Consider the following 19,823-nt stretch of genomic DNA (forward strand, 5'->3'; position numbering starts at 1 on the left):
CAAGGTTGTGCATTAGACGTGAGTAAGGCCTGCCTGCAGCTGTAACTTGTTTTTCAGTTTCTGAACTGTTAAAATGGCACTGGACTTGGCAGGCAAAGATTCGCCGGATATAAGTTCCCTCTTCAATCTGTGCAGTAATTTAAGTGACACGTGGCTTATTTCTCCCTCAACTTATTTTCGGTTGAGCTGGCAAACTGTTTTGTTGTTCACAAGGCCTTGAGGAGCTGGCTGTCTTGGAAAAAAAGAATGTTCTCATGCTCGGGCTCCAATACACCAACCTCGCACTCAAAGCAGATTTTACAACCCAAATTATAAACTCATGAAAAGTAGTGTTTATAGTGGAAAGAATGACAGAGCTTTAATTACAGCTGTGCTGTAGTGGGATTGTTTGTAGTGAGCTACTGAACGTCCAAACTGCACTATAATCTGCAGCCGGGATGGCTCGGGTGCTGACAAACTGCCGTCTTTGTGTTCTTTCTTTGCATTGTGTTTATCAGCTGTATGCTAAGGAAAGTTGGGGGCATTGCTCAGGTGCCAGAAGGTGGGAGGGGAAGAGCAGAGGACTGCTATTTAGTTCAAGGATACAGCAGCCAATTTTGAATTCTCAGAGCAGACTCCAAAATGTGCTTTAATCATGCCAAGAAATGGAAGAATAAGTGCTGTGTTTCAGCTTTGATTGTTCATTCCTATTTTTGTAACAGAGTTGTGGTGACCTGAGTTAAAACCAAGCAATTATTGGTACCAAATGAGCTGATTCTGTTGTTCTCTTAAACCCTGGCAATTTTTGCTTGGCACCCTTGGCAACATCTCTGCTTAGAGAGAAAATACATTCCGTCTTTTACATGCAGGACCAGGGAGCAAGGATTGCAGTGTCCTGGTGCAGGGGCACTTGGGCTGGTTTGAGAGCAGTGCTGCAGGGCTGGCTGTGCAGTGAGTAGCAGACAATAGGAGGAATAGGGGAGGATACCAAAAACTGGATCTTGATGAAGCCTTGGAATGTGACTACAGGGGTGGGAGTGTGGGGGTGGTTTGGGAATATTCCCAAGACATTGTTAAAAGGTTTTGCAGTTGGAGCCATGTGAATTCCAGACCCTCAGCTTGTTTTTATCCCTCTCTCTTTGTTACCATTGATTTTTCCTACTGAAAGGCTGGATGATGAGGTCTCCATTATTTCTTCACTTACTGTTGCATTCTCCATGGAGTCAGTAAGAGCAGACAGTAGTGTTCTGTGCCTCCAGAGATCACCCTTTACCTCCCAGGTACATTTGTCTCACCAAGTGTTAATTCCTGTGCAGACTCATCTGGACCCCATTATAAAGCTTCTGTGTCATGGCTGTTGTATTTATGTTGGTAGTGATGGGTGGATGTCTGGGGGTACTCCACGTGTTCTGGATTTTAAAGACTCACATAGTTTGAAGCTGCACTTGTGGATGAGGAAAGATGTCTGCAGGTAAGCAGACTGTGTGTGCAGATGAGAGACTGGAATTGGGGAGCTGCTGGTGAAGTGGAAGATGGGACTTAGCACAGAAGGGGAATAGCTTCCCTACAAACTCATCTCTGTGAACCCGGTGAAATACACACTTCTTTCAGTTGGGTTGTATTTATTCTGTAGGAGAAGCAGGAGAAATGCGAGTCACCTACGGTGATGTACACAGTATGCATGTGGAAGCAAACAGAGTCTCAGCTGACACATATCTTACCATCACTGTGCTGTAGGATGATTTAAATGCAGTAGTGGTGCAATGAGCTTGTCATGTGGTTGGTATGTCCGGTGTGGACTGAGTTCACCTTGAACAGTGTTCGAAAGCTGAAGGGTGGGATAATGAACTGCTTTTACATAAGGAAAACTTTGCTTGTGAGTTATGCTGAGCCTACGGAAGCTGGGTTTTCATGGGAGAAAATTGATGTGACAGTGTAAAGCGTAGCTGCTCTGGCATCAGCCGGCACTGTTTTGTTCTGAACTACATGGTTTATCATAAGGTATAAAACAGACCTTGTAATCCCATCACTGCCCTGCAGAGTGGCAGGTGTTATCTGCTGTCACATCTGCAGCAGCTCATGCTGTCTGGGAACAGGTTTGGGATTATCTCAGTCTAACAAAGCATTTAAAAACAAAATGCAAAGCAGACTGCATTTGTCAAACTTTCAGCCAGCGTATGAGAGTGTGTGTGTGCGTGCATGCACGCCTCATCCTGGATGGTGTGATCAAGATCCAGAAAAGAATGGTGGGAGCCACCGAGTTCTTGCAGCCCTGGAGATGTGTGGGATTGGCAGTTCTACACAGCTCCGCTCCTGCCCGTCACCCAGATGGTGCCAGACCCTGTGTACCAGATGGCTGTTAGGTTCTCTGGGAGGTCTGAGTGATGACATGGTTGGTATGCTCTGTACAGCTTTTCTGTTCAGTGTGGTAACTGTGTATTAAAAACAAGGGTTGAGGCTGCTCCCCTGGAGGAACAGATTTCTTCCTGTGGCTGTTTGTCCGGATGGATCTTCACTAGGAATTCAGGCTGGGTCTCCATGCTCTCCCCACTATATGTGCACCGTTCTGCCTTGCGTTAAGATCATTGAGGCTTGATTAGATGGAAATAGGAAAAAGAAGGGTGAACATGACTCCAGCCTATTTGTTAAATCCCTGTGAGGGAAGCAGATCCCGGGCCCTCCTCAAATGACTGCTAATGTGTTTTAAATGATACAACAACTAAACTCTCTGCTAACAAAAATGGGTACCACTAAAACCCACAGACCAGACGAGCCCCCTTCTCAAAACTGCTCCTTTAACTCTGCCATCGTCTCATCCCTTTTCCTTCTCTGTACAACCAGTCGTAATTTTGCAATAACACGTATTTGAGAACCAGTGTATCTAATGTGAGTCATGTGCTCGGGATAATGGCATTCCAAGTTGAATGCGGTTCTGATTTCTGTTGCAGTTGGCTGGGACAAGGCTTTCTGTAATGACGTGTCTGAGCTCGCATGCCTTGCCCTGCACAAATACCGCATTTTGTTATTTTGTGCTAGGTGAGGTGCCTCTGGGGTTGTGCTCTGCTGCCTTCCATGGGGAGGTGGAAAAAGTACCACTGCAGCACTGAGCAACGTGGCCTGGGTTCTTTGCTCATCCTACATTGGGTGGTAGCTGGTGTTAGCTTCGGTTGTATCACAAGTTGTATATGGATGTTGTAGTCACGGATTCTTAGAACACACTGAAGTTCAGAGGGAGTTTTTGTGTGTTTCTTTTTTTTTTCCTCTTTCAACTACGGTATTGAAATGACCTAGTGTTTTCTGGTAAGAGACTATCACCTAACTGTATTGCATAGGAAAAGCTACTGGTAGAATAACTTTTGCTACGGTGTGCTTGCTGTTTCTAGGAGTTAAATCAATCCTGTGCTCTCTCCTTAGTCACTAAGTATAAAACAATAAAGTTGTTAAAAAAAAAATCCCAGGGAAAGCTGTGGATTGCGAAGGGAAGTTCTTTATTGCCTTCATTAGTTGTTGTGGATTTCATCTTTCACCTTCCCACCAAATGGGCTGGAAGCTCATCCTTGTTTTTCTAACTATTGCATGAAGAGCTGAACTTTACCTTAATCCCAGAGTCAGGACTCATGACCTTTGGAAGCCAGCCCTGATTTAGAAGGAGTTTGGTTTGGTCATGATCCATGTGTCTTCTCTGAAGTTAAATCTCAGTGTGATGTGTTAAAATTGAAGAGAATGTGCTGAGGGAAGAAGGCAGCGTGAGTTATTTGGTGATTTTTTCCAAGCACAGTGAATATAGTAGCCTCAGTATTGAATCCAGTGCTCGCAGGTCTGCCCTGCATGTCCTGTCTGTGCCCCTGGCAAAGATCTCACGTGGTCAGGATGTGTGCATGTATCGCATCAACAGCTGAGAGCTGGGAGCTGCTGCCAGTGAGAGGATGCCCCACAGCGATCAATCAGGACTCTGAGTGCACACTTTTTTGCTTGGGAGCTCAGCTCTCGGCTCCTGATTTAAAGTTTTACATGGATTTAGTGCAGAATGCCATGTCTCAAAGGAGCAGGCTGGAGGCACAGTTTGTGTGTCGTTCAGGAAGCCCATCTGCTGACTGGGTGGAAAAAAGATCTGTTTAGAATCTCATGTTGTACTTTATTATGCCCTTCCTTTCCTCTTGCTTCAAAGCCAGCCAGCAGACTTGCAAAATCAGGAGTCAGTAAAACTGCTGGGAAAGAGGAGATCTGTTTTCATTTAAGTGTTTCTGCGCTGTAGCTGTTATATTGTGGGATGAGAGCATTGTAACAATACACAACAAAAGGCTCCCTACCAAATTTGGCCTCTGTTTCCCTGTTTAATCAAGTAATGGTTAGGTTGATGGTGAATTTCTTTGCATTAAAATCCAGGGTGCTGAAGTAGCAGTTGTGAAAGGGTAGACGATTTTGGTGCTAGGTTTGCAAGGTAGAGTGCTTGTCCTGTTGGAAAAAAAGCTGCTCCTAGTAACCAAAAAAGGCATCTCAGCTTGCTAGCTGAGCTCAATTTCTTCCTTTCCAAACAGCAGATAACTGGTTTTCCACAAGAATGTTTTTAATACTGGAGGTTTTTGCCCATTTCCCTTGTTTCTTTTTTTTTTTTTTTTTCTTTTTTTTTCCAACTGCTTCCTGTCATCCCTAGAAGAAGTAAAGTTGTTCATTTCACCATTATTTGTGGGGTCTTTGTTAGTTTCATGTGGTTTGGTTCTGTTGCTCCATTCTAGAAGGGGGAAGCAAAATTAACTGAATTTGTGTTAGAGCTGTTTTCTGGTTGTGTTCTCAACAGCACTGGTTAAAACAGAAAAGATGCTTTTGTTACTTCTGTATGAGAACCTCATTATTAATAATTCTCTCTCAGAAGATGTATCGCTGGGTTAATAGCTCCTCTTCCAGCTGTACTCTGCAGTAACTTCAAATCTGCTGCTGCTACCTGCCCCATTGCTCAGCATTTTGTATTCCAACCTTTCCATCTTTACTGCAGTACTTTGCATTTGTGTCTACAGCTGTTAGAATGTTACCTGTATGTGGGCCAAAGGCCTTCTGGAAAGGACAACTGAAGTGGTATATCCTGAAGCAGTGAATGATGGAGGCTTTTTTGTTTGTTTTGTTTGTTTTCTGCTTAGAAGCACTCTATGTAGTTGTTCACTCACCTGCATATGAGAATGTTTTGGGAGGTTGTTGCAAATAGCACAGAAGGATCCTTTCCACTGTCTCCTTTGCTTCAGTATGTTGAAGAATCCACTGATGGGAGCAGTTGAGGCTGTCTTGTTCTGATTTCCTTTCAAATGCAGTTGTTTATTCTGTTTCTGTAAAAGTCCCAGAGAGACTCATTAATTGGTTGTTAAGATTTATTTTTTTTGTGGGTGTCAAACGTGAATGAATTATAATTTTCCAGTTCCTGCTTTCTTGCTGTGAGGGTTTTTCCTTTTTCATAGGGAAGGAACCAGGGGCTGGGCTGTGGTTCCACACAGGAGAGGTGTGCACAGACACACAGATCACTTTGAGGTTGGGTGATAGCGGTTGGTTTTGTTCTGCCTTTTGGTCGTTTCTCTTTGTTTGGTTATTTTTTGGATTTTAGCCATCAATTTTAACTTGGGAGTGATTCTGAGAGGGAATTATGATCTCCCCAAGCAGCCAGGAGAGGGGCTGCTAGCCCAGAGCCCTGAGCTGTGGAGGCAACCCTGTGGATTCACAGAGTGTGTCCTTGGCTTCCATGTTCCCTAAGCACAGAGAGGCATTTAAAATACTGAGAACAGAGCACATTTCATTGCACTGTGTTTGATTCTACATTAGCACTGTTGTTCTCTTACTATTCCGATACCCCAATTTCAACTTTCAGAGCCTCTGAGAAGATACAAATCATACCACAGTGATGTTTACAGTACTTCGAGTGAAAGTCCATCCATTATTTCTTCAGAAGCAGATTTCAGGCAAGGTAAGATTTCAGCTTAAAAAATAACAAAACAGAAAGAAGTGAAGATAATTGTTTGAAAAAAAAATAATAAAGTAAAAAGATGAGGGAAGTCTAAATCTGTAGTAGGAGGCTTGATAATTACCACTGGTCTGAAGTTGTAAGATGATCTCATGTAATTACATAATTGTGTACAGTTCAGCACAATTGGCAGTCTGTGCAGAAATGAGTTTGACATTTCACACTCTGAAAGGGAACTTGTCAGGAAAAGGTGGAAATGGTTAACTTCCCTGGAGGGCTTGATCTAAATGGCATGCAGCCTTCCCAGGCATAAAAACAATCAAGCTGTTGCTGGTGTACAATTGTAGTAAATTGCAAAAGCCTCATATGGAACATGTATGCTTTAATTATTCTGGTTTCAGAAGGTTTTTCTGTGAGGATTGAAATAGTTGATAGTTTATAAGCCAAAATGTTTGATGTAATGCAAAAATGTCCACTTCCATGAGAAGTGTATGTAAGTTCTACAAAATCAGTGACTTGGCAAAGCAGGAGATGATGCGAAATGCTTTTCAGTGAGAAATGGCAGGAAGGGTTTCCTTCCCACCATGGGAGCACAGCTTGGAAAAGAAATGCTTGAGGTGTTCTTTGGAGAAGTGCTTAAAATGGCAAAAAGATGTGAAGAGAAACATAGAGGATGAAAGCAATAACCAGCTTGGCAAAGTCATTGTAAGTTGTGGAGATGAACCATTTTATCAAAATATAAGAAGAAAACAATAGCCAGGAAATGAGTACAGCTGCACTGCATGCATCCTGTATGCACTACTCAACCCAGCCTTGCTGTACACACCACTCTCAGCTTACTCCATGTTTTTGGCTGCCCTCTTCCTAAATGCTGAACTGGAGTCTAGGAAGGGGAAGCAAGCAGCAAGTAACAATCTTGGTCTTGAGGCACAGCTACTGTAACTCACTTCCCTTCCATGTCTTGCCATTCAGACCAGGCTGCTTGACAATATCTGCCCAAAGCAAAAAATTTCTGGGGTCTGTATAGGTGAGAGAGAGCTACTTTTGGCTACCTGCACTGCTGGGCTCCGCAAAACAGCTGTAATGTAAAGAATGGTTTCAAAGTCTTCATGTCCAAGATGTCTTCTGCTGCCTTTGTTCATTATGGGTACAATCAGAGAGGAAAGCAAAATGCTTTGCAAAATCAGGTGTAGATTCTCAGTGCTGCTGCATAGGACTTATCAGCAAAAGAGGTAACTTGTCAACAGGAAAGCAAGTAAGTCTATTACCAAAAGGAGAAAAGAATGGCCACTATTTCATAAATCATAGAAAAGTGTCAGATTTCAGAAACAGAAATTAAACAGAGGAATTTAGCAATGTCTTGGTTTCCTAATTCCCTTCTTGTGAACTGCAGCACTATGCTTTACCTCGCTGCTCTGATTCTGCTCCAGAGCTCTTTTTTATGGTGACTCTGCCACTTGTACATTTCGTGACTGAAGAAGAAACATTTCAGGCTGGAAAGATGTCTGTGCATTTGTGTGTGGTTTTGTGGTTTTGATTGGATGGGGTTTTCTTGTGTTGTTTGTTTTATTTTTATTTTTATTTAATTAGGCTTCCCTTAGTATTCTTCCTCAAAGAGCTTGTGGTATTGTTACCTTCATTGGAGGAAGCAGTAAGATCTCTGAGAACTAAAATGACTGCATAATGATTGCGTGTCTAATATCAGGAACACAGAAACCAGATTATTTCTAAGTTGTCTTTGATGAAACTGTAATTAATCTCTGCTAAGTCCTTAATGTTAGATGGGATTGCTCCTTATGCTTTGTTGCCCATTTCTATACTAATTTGTCTTTTGGTTTGCCAGTGAGAAGAAATGAAGGATTCAAGAGGGATGATGCTGGTGCTGCTCTGCCAGGTGCTGATGATATCTCTACATCAAGTCAAGCACATTCTCAGAGGGCAAGGTAAGCCATGTGAAAGCAGTGTTTCTTGGAATGCTCAGTCTCTATCGGAGTAACTACTGTAAATCTGCAAGCAAATTTTTCATGGGCTTCTGTGTAATGTTAGGAAACTGCATGTTGGACACTAAAAGCATTTCAGAATTGCATATACTTCAGTATAATGAAATCATTTGTATTTTGATTACACTTCTCTGCAAGTTTTAAAAGGTACTGATATCAGTAAGTATTATTCTCAATTAATAATGGAACTATAATACAGCCAGCAGCTGTCCATGTAATTGCTTTGTCTGACAAGCACTTGGTTTCTGTTTGTGTTCCATGTTGTCTTTTTGCTTTTGTATAACCTTGGCACTGACTAGGCAGACCCATTTTACTAAGTATTAGTACAACTTCTGCTTTCTGAATTGCCTTTCACTGTTTTATATATATATATATATATACTGAATATTTAGTGTATACGTTATTGTGGTGGTGTTTTGTTTTTTTTTAATTTATTTTACAAATGCTGTTCATCAGTACTGCTTTAAAAAGTGGGTTCTACTTTGTACTACACCTTAGTACAGCAGCAGCTGCTCTAACCGTACTTGCTGGGTCCACTGTAATTGTTTGAGTATCTTTCAGACATGGACCTTTTAGTCAGAAAATGTTCTTTTAGTCTCTGTAAGATGCTGAGTCACTGTGGCGTACCTGATCAAAAGGATTGAAATTGCTTATACTGTGGAAACAGAAGAGGCTGGAACATGTTTCCTTTCTTCACTGCAACAACAACAACCATCTCAGCAGCTTTCTGTTTTGTTTGGGATGGCTCAGGGGAATGATAGCTCAGTATTTTAGGATATTTATAACTTTCTATCATGGTGTTTCAGCATACATTTGGATCTGAGAGACATTCTGTCTCAGGACTAGAGGCAAGCAGACCATGCACTCAGAGCAGCACAGATGGCTATAGGCCACCCACCCACCTACCCACCCACACCCATTTTAAATAATCCCTGTAAGCAGGAAGCAGAAACTCCCTAAGCAAGTGCAGTATTGTTTACTGACCCTTGAGAGACAGCAAACTGCTGAAAAGAACAGAGAAGGACAATGCTGGTAGTGGATTTGATAGATATTGCAGGTAGGGTGCCCCCTGCTTTTTTCTTTTTGCACTTTTTCTCTCTCCCCCACTGCAGCCTGTCTCCTGCTTTTATTCTCCCTAGGGTCTAAAGGGTTTTTTCCACTTACACACTGTACCCTCACAGTCAATGCGTGACACAGAGCCCAAGTGGAACACCTTGCTTGCAGAACAAGTTTTTGCAAAAACAGCATAAGCTACCAAGGTCAACTCTCTCTACAAAACAAGATAATTGCAGCTTACAGCCACAAATATCAGTTCCCTCAAAACTGTCAAAATACTTCATTCCATCCCAGGATCATTCTTCAGTCCAGGGGACCTTTAGGGTCCCTGACACACATGGGCTAGATGAAAATCTTCTTTTATTCTATTAAAGAAACTCAGAGTTGTCTGCCGATTGTAACCATTTGAGGTGCTTTGGCAAGGCATGTGCCTATGTTATTTTGGCGTGTAGGGTGCTGTGCGGTGAGGAGGGCAAAGAGCCATGCTTTGACCATGGAGATTAAAATGAAGGAACATCTGCTTCCTGCACTGCATTACCTGCCCCAAATGCACCCGAGTGAGGCAGGGTCTAAGATGATCTGTGGGGGGAATGCAGATTAGCAAAAGAAAGGTGACTTGGAAGTGTTATTTGGTCTGCTGAGATGACACATTGCTTTCTTAGCACTTGCACCGTGCCTGAAAACTGTAAATTATTTAGAAATATGTGTGTTGGCAATTATATGTAATGGCTTTTCTTGTAGTGGGAAAAGTATTTAAGCATTGCTTAGCTAGGTGAATACTTCTTTGGTGGTTGGAATGCATGTAACCCTGGAAAATCACAGAGTCATTTGAATTGGAAGGGACCCTTAAAGGTCATCTAGTCTGACTCCCCTGCAATGAACAGGGATGTTTGAAGTTAGATCAGAGGCCCATCCAGACTGACCTTGAGTGTCTGCAAGGGTGGGGCTTTTGCCACCTCTCTGGACAGCTGTGTGAGTGCTTCAACACCGCCCTTGTGTAAAAAACTTCTTCCTTGTATCCAGTCTAAATCTGCCCTATTTTAGTTTGAAACCATTTCCCCTTGTCCTGTCACAACAGACCCTGCTGAAGAGTCTGTCCCCTTCTCTTTAAAGACCCCTTTTAGATATTGAAAGGCCATTATCAGGTCCCCCTGGAGCTTTCTCTTCTCCATGCTGAATAGTCTCAGCTCTTTCAGCCTGTCCTCATAAGAGAGGTGTTCCCTTGGATCATTTTTATGGCCCTCCTCTGGATGTTGCCTAACAAGTCCATGTCTCTCCTGTACTGAGGATTCAACATCTGGATATGGTACTCCAGGTGAGGTCTCACCAGCGCTGGGTAGATAGGCAGGATCACCTTCCTCTCCTTGCCGACCACGCTTCTTGAGATGCAGCCCAGAATATGGTTGGCTTTTTGGGCTGTGAGGGCACATTGCTGGCTCACGTCCAACTTGCCATCTACCGGTACGTCCAAGTCTTTTTGGTTGAGCAGTCTCTGTCCTTACATCCCCCAGCTTCTACTCACTCTTCTAGTGAGAGTTGCTGTGATGCAGGTGCAAGAGCGGGAGGTGATAAGGAGTAAAAGGCTCTACATTTCTGCTTCCAGTTGTATGCCACCTCAGCACTGCACTAGAATGGTCAAATAGTTCATTAACCACTGTGTGCATGGAGTCAGCTCAGAGCTTTCTTCTCTCCTTTGCCATTGTTTCTTTCTTTCTTGATGAGCACCGTGAAATCAGCCCTGTTTCCACAGTAGGTTTGAATTCAACACATGGAAGCTGCCAGTTCAGCGCTGTGGCTGTACTTAAGAATGAGCCAGCAGTAATTAGTGGATGCTGATAGAGAACTTTTATTTCTGTTTGCAAAACATTTCAGAAAATGACTGTAGTATGTGATATGGAAGCGAATCACACTGCTGTCAACAAATCAGGCCCATTATGGAAGTGAAAGTGCTACCATTAAAGATTAAGGGCTTTCTCATGATTCATTTCACAGTGCATCATTTCACTTTATATTGCTCTTTTAAGACTGTGCTTTTAATAGAGCTAGTTTGTGTACATATGGAATTCTGAAGAAGAATACTAATCTGTATGAGCAGCACAGAATCTGCTGCTTTGCAATGGTGTGAACCTTACACTGATGTAACTGCAGTCTTTCTCCAAGGCCTGGTATTCATTTGAGTCTGCTGGTGTTTCTTGGCTTCATATCTGTGCCTGTGCTATAAGATACTGTTCTACAGCTGCGCGAGAAATTGCATAGAAGGTACCACAAGTTTCTTACTGATTTCCATACTAGTCCCCTCATTTCCTTAGGCTAAAAAAAGCTTTTTCTGCTGAAGAACCGCATGTGTAATTATAGTTAAGATTTTTTAAAAGGCTCAAATCTTGAAAGCAAATTGCACATTTTTGTAGACCTATTGCAAAACAGCAAAGCAGCTAGGATCAGAATTTGTTGCTACAATAATAGTTTGATAATATCTCTGTTAATTACATGAGCTGAATGGGAGGCAGAGCTGGCTAGCTCCTTCTTTGTCATTCTCCGACTGCTACTAAAGGTTTGCAATTCTATGCCATGTAGAAAGGAGCACCATCAAACACATTAACAGAATTCAGCAGGGACATTTCTGGGGTAGTAAATGCACTGTTTGTATCCAGAAATCTGCATGTTGCTTCTTCAGAATGTTCTGTGCTGCTGAAGACCCTGGATTTTCTGACTTCAGAAACACTCTTTCAAAGTACTTGCTAACAAGTAGTTCTAAGAAGCACGTTCTCAGAGGTTTGGGGGTTTTGGCTCATCATTTGATTTCAGGGTTTGGGGCAGTATGTGACTGAATCCCCAGCTTGAGTCCTTTCAGCAGTTGGGAACAGTTTTAGCGCTCAGAGATACCATCTGTACTTTGGTGCATTTTAAATGTACTGCTCCTGTAGCATGTCATTAGAGACAGTCAGTTTAATTACCTGTGGAATGAACTTCGTACAATTGAGGTATAGCAAATGGGAGAATCTGGATCAAAGGGAATCTGCAGCCAATGCTAAGCAAGCAGTAAAGCTGCTCATTTATCGGGCTGTGGGACTCATGCTGCAGCCTGCTCCTGAGCTAGCAGAAGCCATCAATTTCTTTTTTAGTAGTTTTAGAGTAAGGCGAAACCCTTCTTGTGTTCTGTCACCGCTGTTACCCTTTGAACTTCTCGGAATGCTTTCCTCGTGGCAGTGGATTGTGCCTGTTTTTCCTCTTTGCTTCTTGTATTTCTGATTTTTGTCCTTTTTTCTCTTTTTCCTCCTTCACTGTTTCTTCCTTTTTCTCTCTAGGAGCAGCTGCTGACATGGATCTTTTACTTCTGATCCCTTTCCTTCCATTCCCCACTACATTCCGTGTGCATCTCCGTCCTCTCCTACCCAAATGCATCACTCTTTCTCCGTCTCTTCCTGACCTTTCCACTGCACTATCACAGAATGTCCACCCGCTTCCCTTCCTCCAGCCTCCTCCTCTGACCCAATCTGTGCTAATTCTTGGTAAGTACACTGGGTGAGGTTCTGTATATGCTTACAGCTTATGGAGTCGGCCATCTGTGGGTTAATGAGCAGCTATGGGGCTGTGATTCGCACTCAAACACAGACGAAAATACAGAGCAGCAACCAAGTACTTGCCTCTTGGGGAACCAGAGGAAAAACACTTTTATCTGCTATGCTATCTGTTAGGAATGGAATTTGGAGTTTTTGGTGGGAGTAATAATACCTGCATGTTCCACATTTCTCAGAAGTGCTCTGCCTGTATCTGTCAACAGTGTCTTCTCTACTGACAAAGGAGAGATACAGTCCTGGCCTTGGAAACCTGAGAGTGAATTATACTCCACCTTCCATAGAAAGCTGTCTACCTGAGTCTGGCATTGTTGCATTTAGCCAAGATGTCAATTTGCTATCTTGACGTGCTGACAGCATTTGTGTCCTGCACCAGGAAAATGCCTGAAGCATTGCATTTTTGAGCTTCCTCCCACTTGCCCCCATGCACTATTTCAGAAAAAGGCATGTGAGTTAAAAAGAAAAAGCAGTGGAAGGATACTGTTTTGCACAGTAACTTCTGATTGCTGCTGCATACGTCTGCGTGCTATTGGAGAGGCACTTTTTTTTCAGCAGTTGGCATTTTCACTCATGTGAAAGTGCTTTCAGATAAAGCCAGTTGTAACACGCCTCACTTTTTCATATCATCTTTGATAATTCACAGATACTTATGTTCAGAAGGTGTTTTGGTTTTGTTTTGTGTTGTGCTTTTCTTTTTCATTTCAGGGCCCATCCTTAGGCCTTGATCTGTAGAACGCTCGTGGGCATATTTAAGTAACTTCATTGTGAATATTCCCACGTACGTTGATCTCAATAAACCTTCTCTCTGCGAAAAGCTGAGATGGTGCACAAGTCCCTGCAGGTCTGGGTCCTTTCCTCATTGCTGTGTCCTTTTGGGCAAACATTATTAAGTCTGTTGCAGTGAGGAGCAGAGGAGGGAAAAAGGGAGCTCTGTTATGAAGGTCCAGAACAGTGGGAAGGATAATAGGTTGACATGAATGCGATCTTCCATTACTCCTCAAGAACTTACCTGAAATTCCATTTGAGGGTTCAGTGTTATTTTGCTTTGTTCTTGGCACATCATTGCCATTTTATTGTTTGGGCTTTTCCACTGTAACATAAATTGTATTTTAAGTCTGCTTTTGTCTGTTTATCAGCCAATGAAACGTCAGTCTCAGGGCATTTCAGAAGATGTTCTGTGTGGTTCTCACTTCTGGCATTCATTAGATGGAAGTAACTCTGATGTCACGCCCACAAATTATCATAGACAATGGTGCTGTCTGCACAGAGGCATTTTCTTTTACTTTTTAATTGATTTGTTCATCAGACACATTTGGGTTCTGATAAGAAGCAGCTATATCAATTGCTGCGTCCTAAAAAGTCTCTATCAATGACCTTCTTACTACCAAGAGCTCTACGTCAGTGTCAGTGAAGGACTTGATTTTACATTTATCTGTACTCCTGAGTTTCAGTGCAGCAATGTAAAGGATTCAGAACGCTTTCCATGCTTTTCATTGCTCCAGCGTGCCATCAAATTGGCTTAGCTTAGAATTGGAATTATTGATACAACTGATGATGGGTTGTTAGCAAAGTGAATTGAGCTTGCTGTTGTGCCATGTGCCTTTGTTAAATGTGCTTTCTGGTGGATGAAAGTTCTGTTAAGTTCCCCTACCTACTTCTGTTTAAAAATTGTCGCCATCTGATTCCCTGTACAGAAGAAGAATGTTATTTTTCCTTGCTTTAGGATTTCTAAAGAAGCCTTGATTCATTTGCTTTGAGTTTGGGGTTTAGAAATGTTTTTCCTTATGTATGGGAGAAAGGGAGAGGAGAGAAAAATATTTGTTGTTTTTTTTTTTGTTTTTTTTTTTTCCTCCTTTTTTTGTATTTCCAGATATCTTGATTTTCAAATAAAAAACAGCATCCATCCACCTAAAATGGAATGTGACTTTTTTTTCCCTAATGAAAATAGATAATATTTCAGCCCGTGTGCTGATACAAGAACTGGAAGCTAATTTGCTGTTTTCTCAGAAATAGTGGAGTTCTTTTATTTTTCTTGCTTGCTTTTTTTCCCCCTGCTATTTCATTTACTCTCATTTATTACCACACCTGTGTATCATTGAAGCCATTTTTAGCACTTTAAAATAAACATTTTTTTCCTGTTTGAAAAAGATGAAAACATTTAATTATTCTATTTAGAATAACGTAGAATGCTGATATGTAGGCAGTGTCACGTATTTTTCAGACTGCATTTGAGCATTCATTTTTATACAAATAAATGACAGTTTGCAGTTGTAGAAACTTGGCATGTTCTACTCATTTTCCATACTGATTGTTTGCTGTAGGGTGCTTCAGTCCAGATGCACTGTGTTCATCTCCTGGCTGCTGAATAAATGTTGAGTTTAATGCAATATTTGTTATTAGCTCGTTGATGTTTCTGGTTTTTCACTTTGGGAATTGCTTAATGCAGAAGAATGTCTGATGCCTACTGGTAATGACTTTTATCCCTTCTGACTGTATAGCAGACAGCATGAAGCATCATTTGAAGGCAATCTCGTCAGTCAAGAAGCGATGCTGAAGCGCCAGGAAGAAGAAATGCTGCAGCTGCAGGCTCGTATGGCTCTCAGGCAGTCCCGGCCCAACCTCTACTCTGGAGATGCAATCAGGTCCTCCATGCTGGACATCACCAGAGATCCGCTCAGAGAAATAGCTCTGGAAACAGCCATGACTCAAAGGAAACTGAGGGTAATGACTTGATCATGGGTGAACTTCTGTATTCTTTGAAACAGAGCAATCCCTCAGCTGAAACTGAAGTATGTGAGATTCATAAATCAGGTCTTGTAATAAGCAGTCATCGGTAGTTTGGTGTTGCCTTCTAGGAGAGATCTTGTAGTATTAGTGGGCATGTAGGCAAATGCAGCATCAAAAGATAATGAAACAAACAGCAAGAATCAACTGAACGTGCATTGAGTACCACAGTATCCAGCAAGGATAAGGTGCATTTTTCTCCTATATCGTGTGGTGTTTTTAACCAGTTCTGTTTGTATTGGTTTCCCTTAGCAGGACATAGATGTGTTCCACCACCTTCAAAGATTGTGAAATTAACAAACTGGGAAGGTTAAGACACAGCAAGAGGATGTGTTTTACTCTTGGGTTCACCTTGAAGCATCATGCAAGCTCCCCTTTCCTTTCCCAGCTCTTGCTAGGAAAAGTAAAAGTGGATGAAGTATGAGATTAAGGAGGAAGAGGGAGACAGAGATATAATATAGGCAGATGGAGCACTGATTGTTGGATAGATGGCAATTTGATGCCACCTGCTGCTGCTTTCATTTCATTGGATTCTTTTTTTCTTGTTTGGATGGGAAAATATGACACAGGACTTACACTTTAATTTGCTGTTCCGTAATGCAGAGTTTGTCTCCAGACGCTCGTTTGTCTCCAATCCCAGCATTCTGGCTAGTTTATTCATGTAGGCTTTAACCAGCAATTATTTGAATGAAACTTGGGCCTGTTGCTTAGGGCATGATTGAAATCAATATTGTGCAGAGGACTTCTTTTAAGTGTTTGGACAGATTATTCTGTAATTTCCAGGAATAGCCAGCAGAATACTTGTTTGCCTATAGGCAGGCAGAAATTAGCAGGCAGAATTAGACTGAAGCATTTTAGCCTTTAGGAAAGGAGCCTTGTACGTTGCAAGCAGAAGTTTGCTGAGGCAGAGTTGCCACCAGCACAGAGGACCTTGTCAGTGTCAGGCAACTGATGACTGAAAGAAGCCCAAATGATCCTGATATGCAATGTGCGCCTTCTGTTTTCAAGGAAGACAAAATCATATTAAAGTCCTAGCTTTTTGCCCTCAAAAGGAAGGACAACATAATAGTGGTAATGTCATCAACAGCATGGCCTGCCAGTGTATCTGGCACGCATGTGAGCGAAATGAGGTTGTTCAAACCAACCAGCTCTTGGCAGGAATTCCTAGCGATTTTCCAGTTTCAGCCTTCAGTTCTTATTTAGTACTTACAGGGCAGGAGTTTACTGTGCCTCTGTCTCTTGTTCCAGTAATGCAGTATTAATTCATACTCTTGTACTTTGCAGAATTTCTTTGGCCCTGAGTTTGTGAAAATGACGATTGAACCATTCATCTCCTTGGATCTGCCAAAGTCTATCTTGGTAAGAAAGGGACTACTGAGCAGTTGGTGGCAGGGAAAATATATTTAACCAACAAACGCACCTTAACCATGAGGGTGAACTTTGGGATATTTTATTTCATCAAATGCAGACGAAGAAAGGGAAGAATGATGATACAAGGAGGAAAGTAAATGTGATGCTTCTAAGTGGACAGAAGCTGGAGCTGACCTGTGACACCAAAACAATTTGCAAAGACGTCTTTGATATGGTTGTTGCCCATATTGGCTTAGTGGAGCATCATTTATTTGGACTGGCTACTTTAAGAGGTAAGAATAAATATTTTCTGGAGCAGATAGGTACTGAACAACAAGAGCTAACTACAGGATTGTTGGGAATCATTGGAGGCTGCCTGGCACATACAGAGATGTCAGTTTGAGTTACACGCTCTTCTATGAGGCACAATACATTCCTTATGGAAGAAAATGTTTACTCAATAAAAGCCTACGTTTGTCTGAGCAACAGCATCTCAGCTGGTTCTTTTCAGTTGCTGAGTGTTCTTCACTACTGCTTGTTGCCTTCACGCATGTTGCTGTCTAGTGCCCCACAGAAGATGTGAGCTGGGTTTAATTGGTATGTTCTCACAGCCTTTTGGGGGCAGCCCACAGGCATGCTGGGGCAAATGGTAGGGCCTTTTGTACAGAGAAAGATGCCTTCAAACTAGATTAATTTGTTTCTGAACTGTTCATTTTCTGCTGTTAGAACAGACCAGATGTTGGACTTTACTTTCCCCAAAGGGGAGAAGATCACTTTGGCAGCATTAACATATTGAGACCCACGTTTCCTGTTTTTGTGTCTAGCAGGATATCAGAGAACTGTAGCACTCAGAGTTCTGGCCTGAGTCGGAAAACCTGAGCAGCCTGAGAGCCTTCTTCATCTGTACTTGGCTCCCTGTGCCTTTGGCAATTCAACCATGAAAATGTTTATGGAAGTGTAAATTGGACATAAATAGTAAGGGAGGGAGGGAGTGACAGATTAGGAATTCCTGTGGGTTAAGAAATTTGAAGGATACCATGGTGCCTGATTCATAGCCATCACGGAAGATGGTTTTTCTTTTTCTGCTCTCGTATTTTTTTGTTAACTAAAAAAATATTTCTCCTGCTGTTACTCAGTGATCCCTTTGATCCCTGATAGACTGTGCTTAACAATCCATTGTCAGGACAGTGAGGTTTTCTGATGGCTGAACTGAATTCCAGAATTGGAAATTCTGTCCTGATCCGCCAGCAGGAAAAATGACTTTGTTCTGTTTTTTACCCATGTCCTTTTCTTTAACGTTCATGGCAGACAATGAATTCTTCTTCGTTGATCCTGACATAAAGCTGAGTAAAGTAGCTCCAGAAGGATGGAAAGAAGAGTCGAAGAAAAAGAACAAACCCCCTGTCAACTTCACTCTGTTTTTTCGCATCAAGTTTTTTGTGGATGATGTCAGTCTTATACAGTGAGTGTATGAACATCTTTTTAACCTCTTAAGCTCTAAGCTTATGGACATAAATTGAATATTTATCGAGGACTCCAAATTCCCTTAAAATAAGAGTACCAAAGATGGTGGGCTTTTGTCTTTTTTTTCTTTTTTTTTTTCATACTTTCTAGGCATACTCTCACTTGTCACCAGTATTACCTGCAGCTGCGGAAAGACATCCTGGAAGACAGGATGCACTGTGATGATGAGACAGCCTTATTGTTAGCATCCCTTGCTCTTCAAGCTGAGTATGGAGATTACCAGGCAGAGGTACGTCATAAGTTTCATCTCTGTGAAATGATGTTTTTGCTGCTTAGTAAAAGAATGGACTGTGAGCTATTGTGCATCCTTCACGGTTCCATCCTGGACAGGAAAGTCAGCCAACTGGCAGCTGTATTTTTCAAGTAGTCTACCAGAGCATAGTCATGGGGCTGCTGAGGAACCTAGTTCAAGATCCAAGTGTTGAACCCTCCTTATTCAGTGGAGATGGATTCAGGCTTGAATAGGCCTTCAAAATATAAGCAGAATTAAACTCTGGGTCAGCACTGGGATGAAGAATCTCTCCCCTTACTCAGTCTAAGTTTACAGATCTGTAGTTCTTTTTAAAATTAGTCTTTATGTTTCAGTCATATCCATATAGTCCATTGCATATGGAGACGCTATTACAAAAATGTTTTGTGTTGTAGGTGCATGGCCTGTCATATTTCAGACTAGAACACTATGTCCCAGCTAGAGTGATGGAGAAACTGGATACATCCTACATCAAGGAAGAGTTGCCAAAGTTGCATAGCACTTATGTGGGTGCTTCTGAAAAAGAGATAGAATTAGAATTCTTGAAGGTAAGTGATAGTGGTTTGTTTCCTTCAGCAGCGACTGAAGAGACAGCTAGAATGAATGACTAGGAGAGCAGAGTGAGCAGAATTGCTTCTTTTGGCTTTCTTTGCTAACATCATAAAATGGAAGCAGAGATCTCATTCTGCACTGAAGAAATGTATTCACACACCAAATTCATCGACTAGTTACAGTTCACTTTTAGCAATTAGTTTGTGGAAAGTTCAGTTTACCCAGAGGTTTTTATTGTTTGTACCTCAGTTGTGAGATTTTAGATGAATCCTTGGTTCATGTGCTGTAGCGTTGGGCACTGTATCAGCAGATACTGCTGAGATTTAAAACCATCTGGAACAGTTTGTATTCTGTGTCTTTGCTATTGTAACATCTGTGCACCGTGTATAGTCAATCGAAGAGGAAGCTTCTTTCCAAAATTCATCTCTGTTTTAGTACTTGCAGTATCCTTCACTTCAGACCCTTAGAATTGTTATTGCATTGATCCGTACAGCTATGTCAGAGGCTCACAGAGTATGGCGTTCACCTTCATCACGTGTTACCAGAGAAGAGATCGCAGACAGGCATTCTGCTGGGGGTGTGCTCCAGAGGAGTCGTTATCTTTGAGGTTCACAATGGTGCCCGCACTCCTGTGCTGCGCTTCCCATGGAGAGAGACAAAAAAAATTTCCTTCAGTGTAAGTTGGTCTCTTACCCTGTACCTGCGTGTGTCCCTTTCTGTGTTTGTATCTCCAGATCCTGTTTCCTTGTGTTCATTATTTCTGCAAATTATGTTGCATTACTACAGCATAATCTGTGACTATGACCTAC

At 42.0% G+C, this 19,823-nt stretch overlaps 1 protein-coding gene across 5 annotated transcripts in view; it reads left to right on the forward strand.

Annotated features, from left to right (window-relative positions):
• PTPN13 (protein tyrosine phosphatase non-receptor type 13) overlaps nucleotides 1-19,823 on the forward strand; it is a 102,124-nt gene that overhangs the window by 51,527 nt on the left and 30,774 nt on the right. For all 5 annotated transcript variants that reach the window (XM_072334944.1, XM_072334941.1, XM_072334940.1 and 2 more), the window contains 9 exons: nucleotides 5,831-5,926; nucleotides 7,767-7,866; nucleotides 15,053-15,275; nucleotides 16,623-16,697; nucleotides 16,807-16,981; nucleotides 17,997-18,150; nucleotides 18,303-18,441; nucleotides 18,858-19,010; nucleotides 19,508-19,690. In XM_072334944.1, coding sequence (XP_072191045.1) covers nucleotides 5,831-5,926; nucleotides 7,767-7,866; nucleotides 15,053-15,275; nucleotides 16,623-16,697; nucleotides 16,807-16,981; nucleotides 17,997-18,150; nucleotides 18,303-18,441; nucleotides 18,858-19,010; nucleotides 19,508-19,690 — 1,298 coding nt within the window. The remainder of the gene's footprint in view (nucleotides 1-5,830; nucleotides 5,927-7,766; nucleotides 7,867-15,052; nucleotides 15,276-16,622; nucleotides 16,698-16,806; nucleotides 16,982-17,996; nucleotides 18,151-18,302; nucleotides 18,442-18,857; nucleotides 19,011-19,507; nucleotides 19,691-19,823) is intronic.

The sequence above is a fragment of the Excalfactoria chinensis genome, chromosome 4 (assembly GCF_039878825.1).
Source record: "Excalfactoria chinensis isolate bCotChi1 chromosome 4, bCotChi1.hap2, whole genome shotgun sequence".
Taxonomy (NCBI): domain Eukaryota; kingdom Metazoa; phylum Chordata; class Aves; order Galliformes; family Phasianidae; genus Excalfactoria; species Excalfactoria chinensis.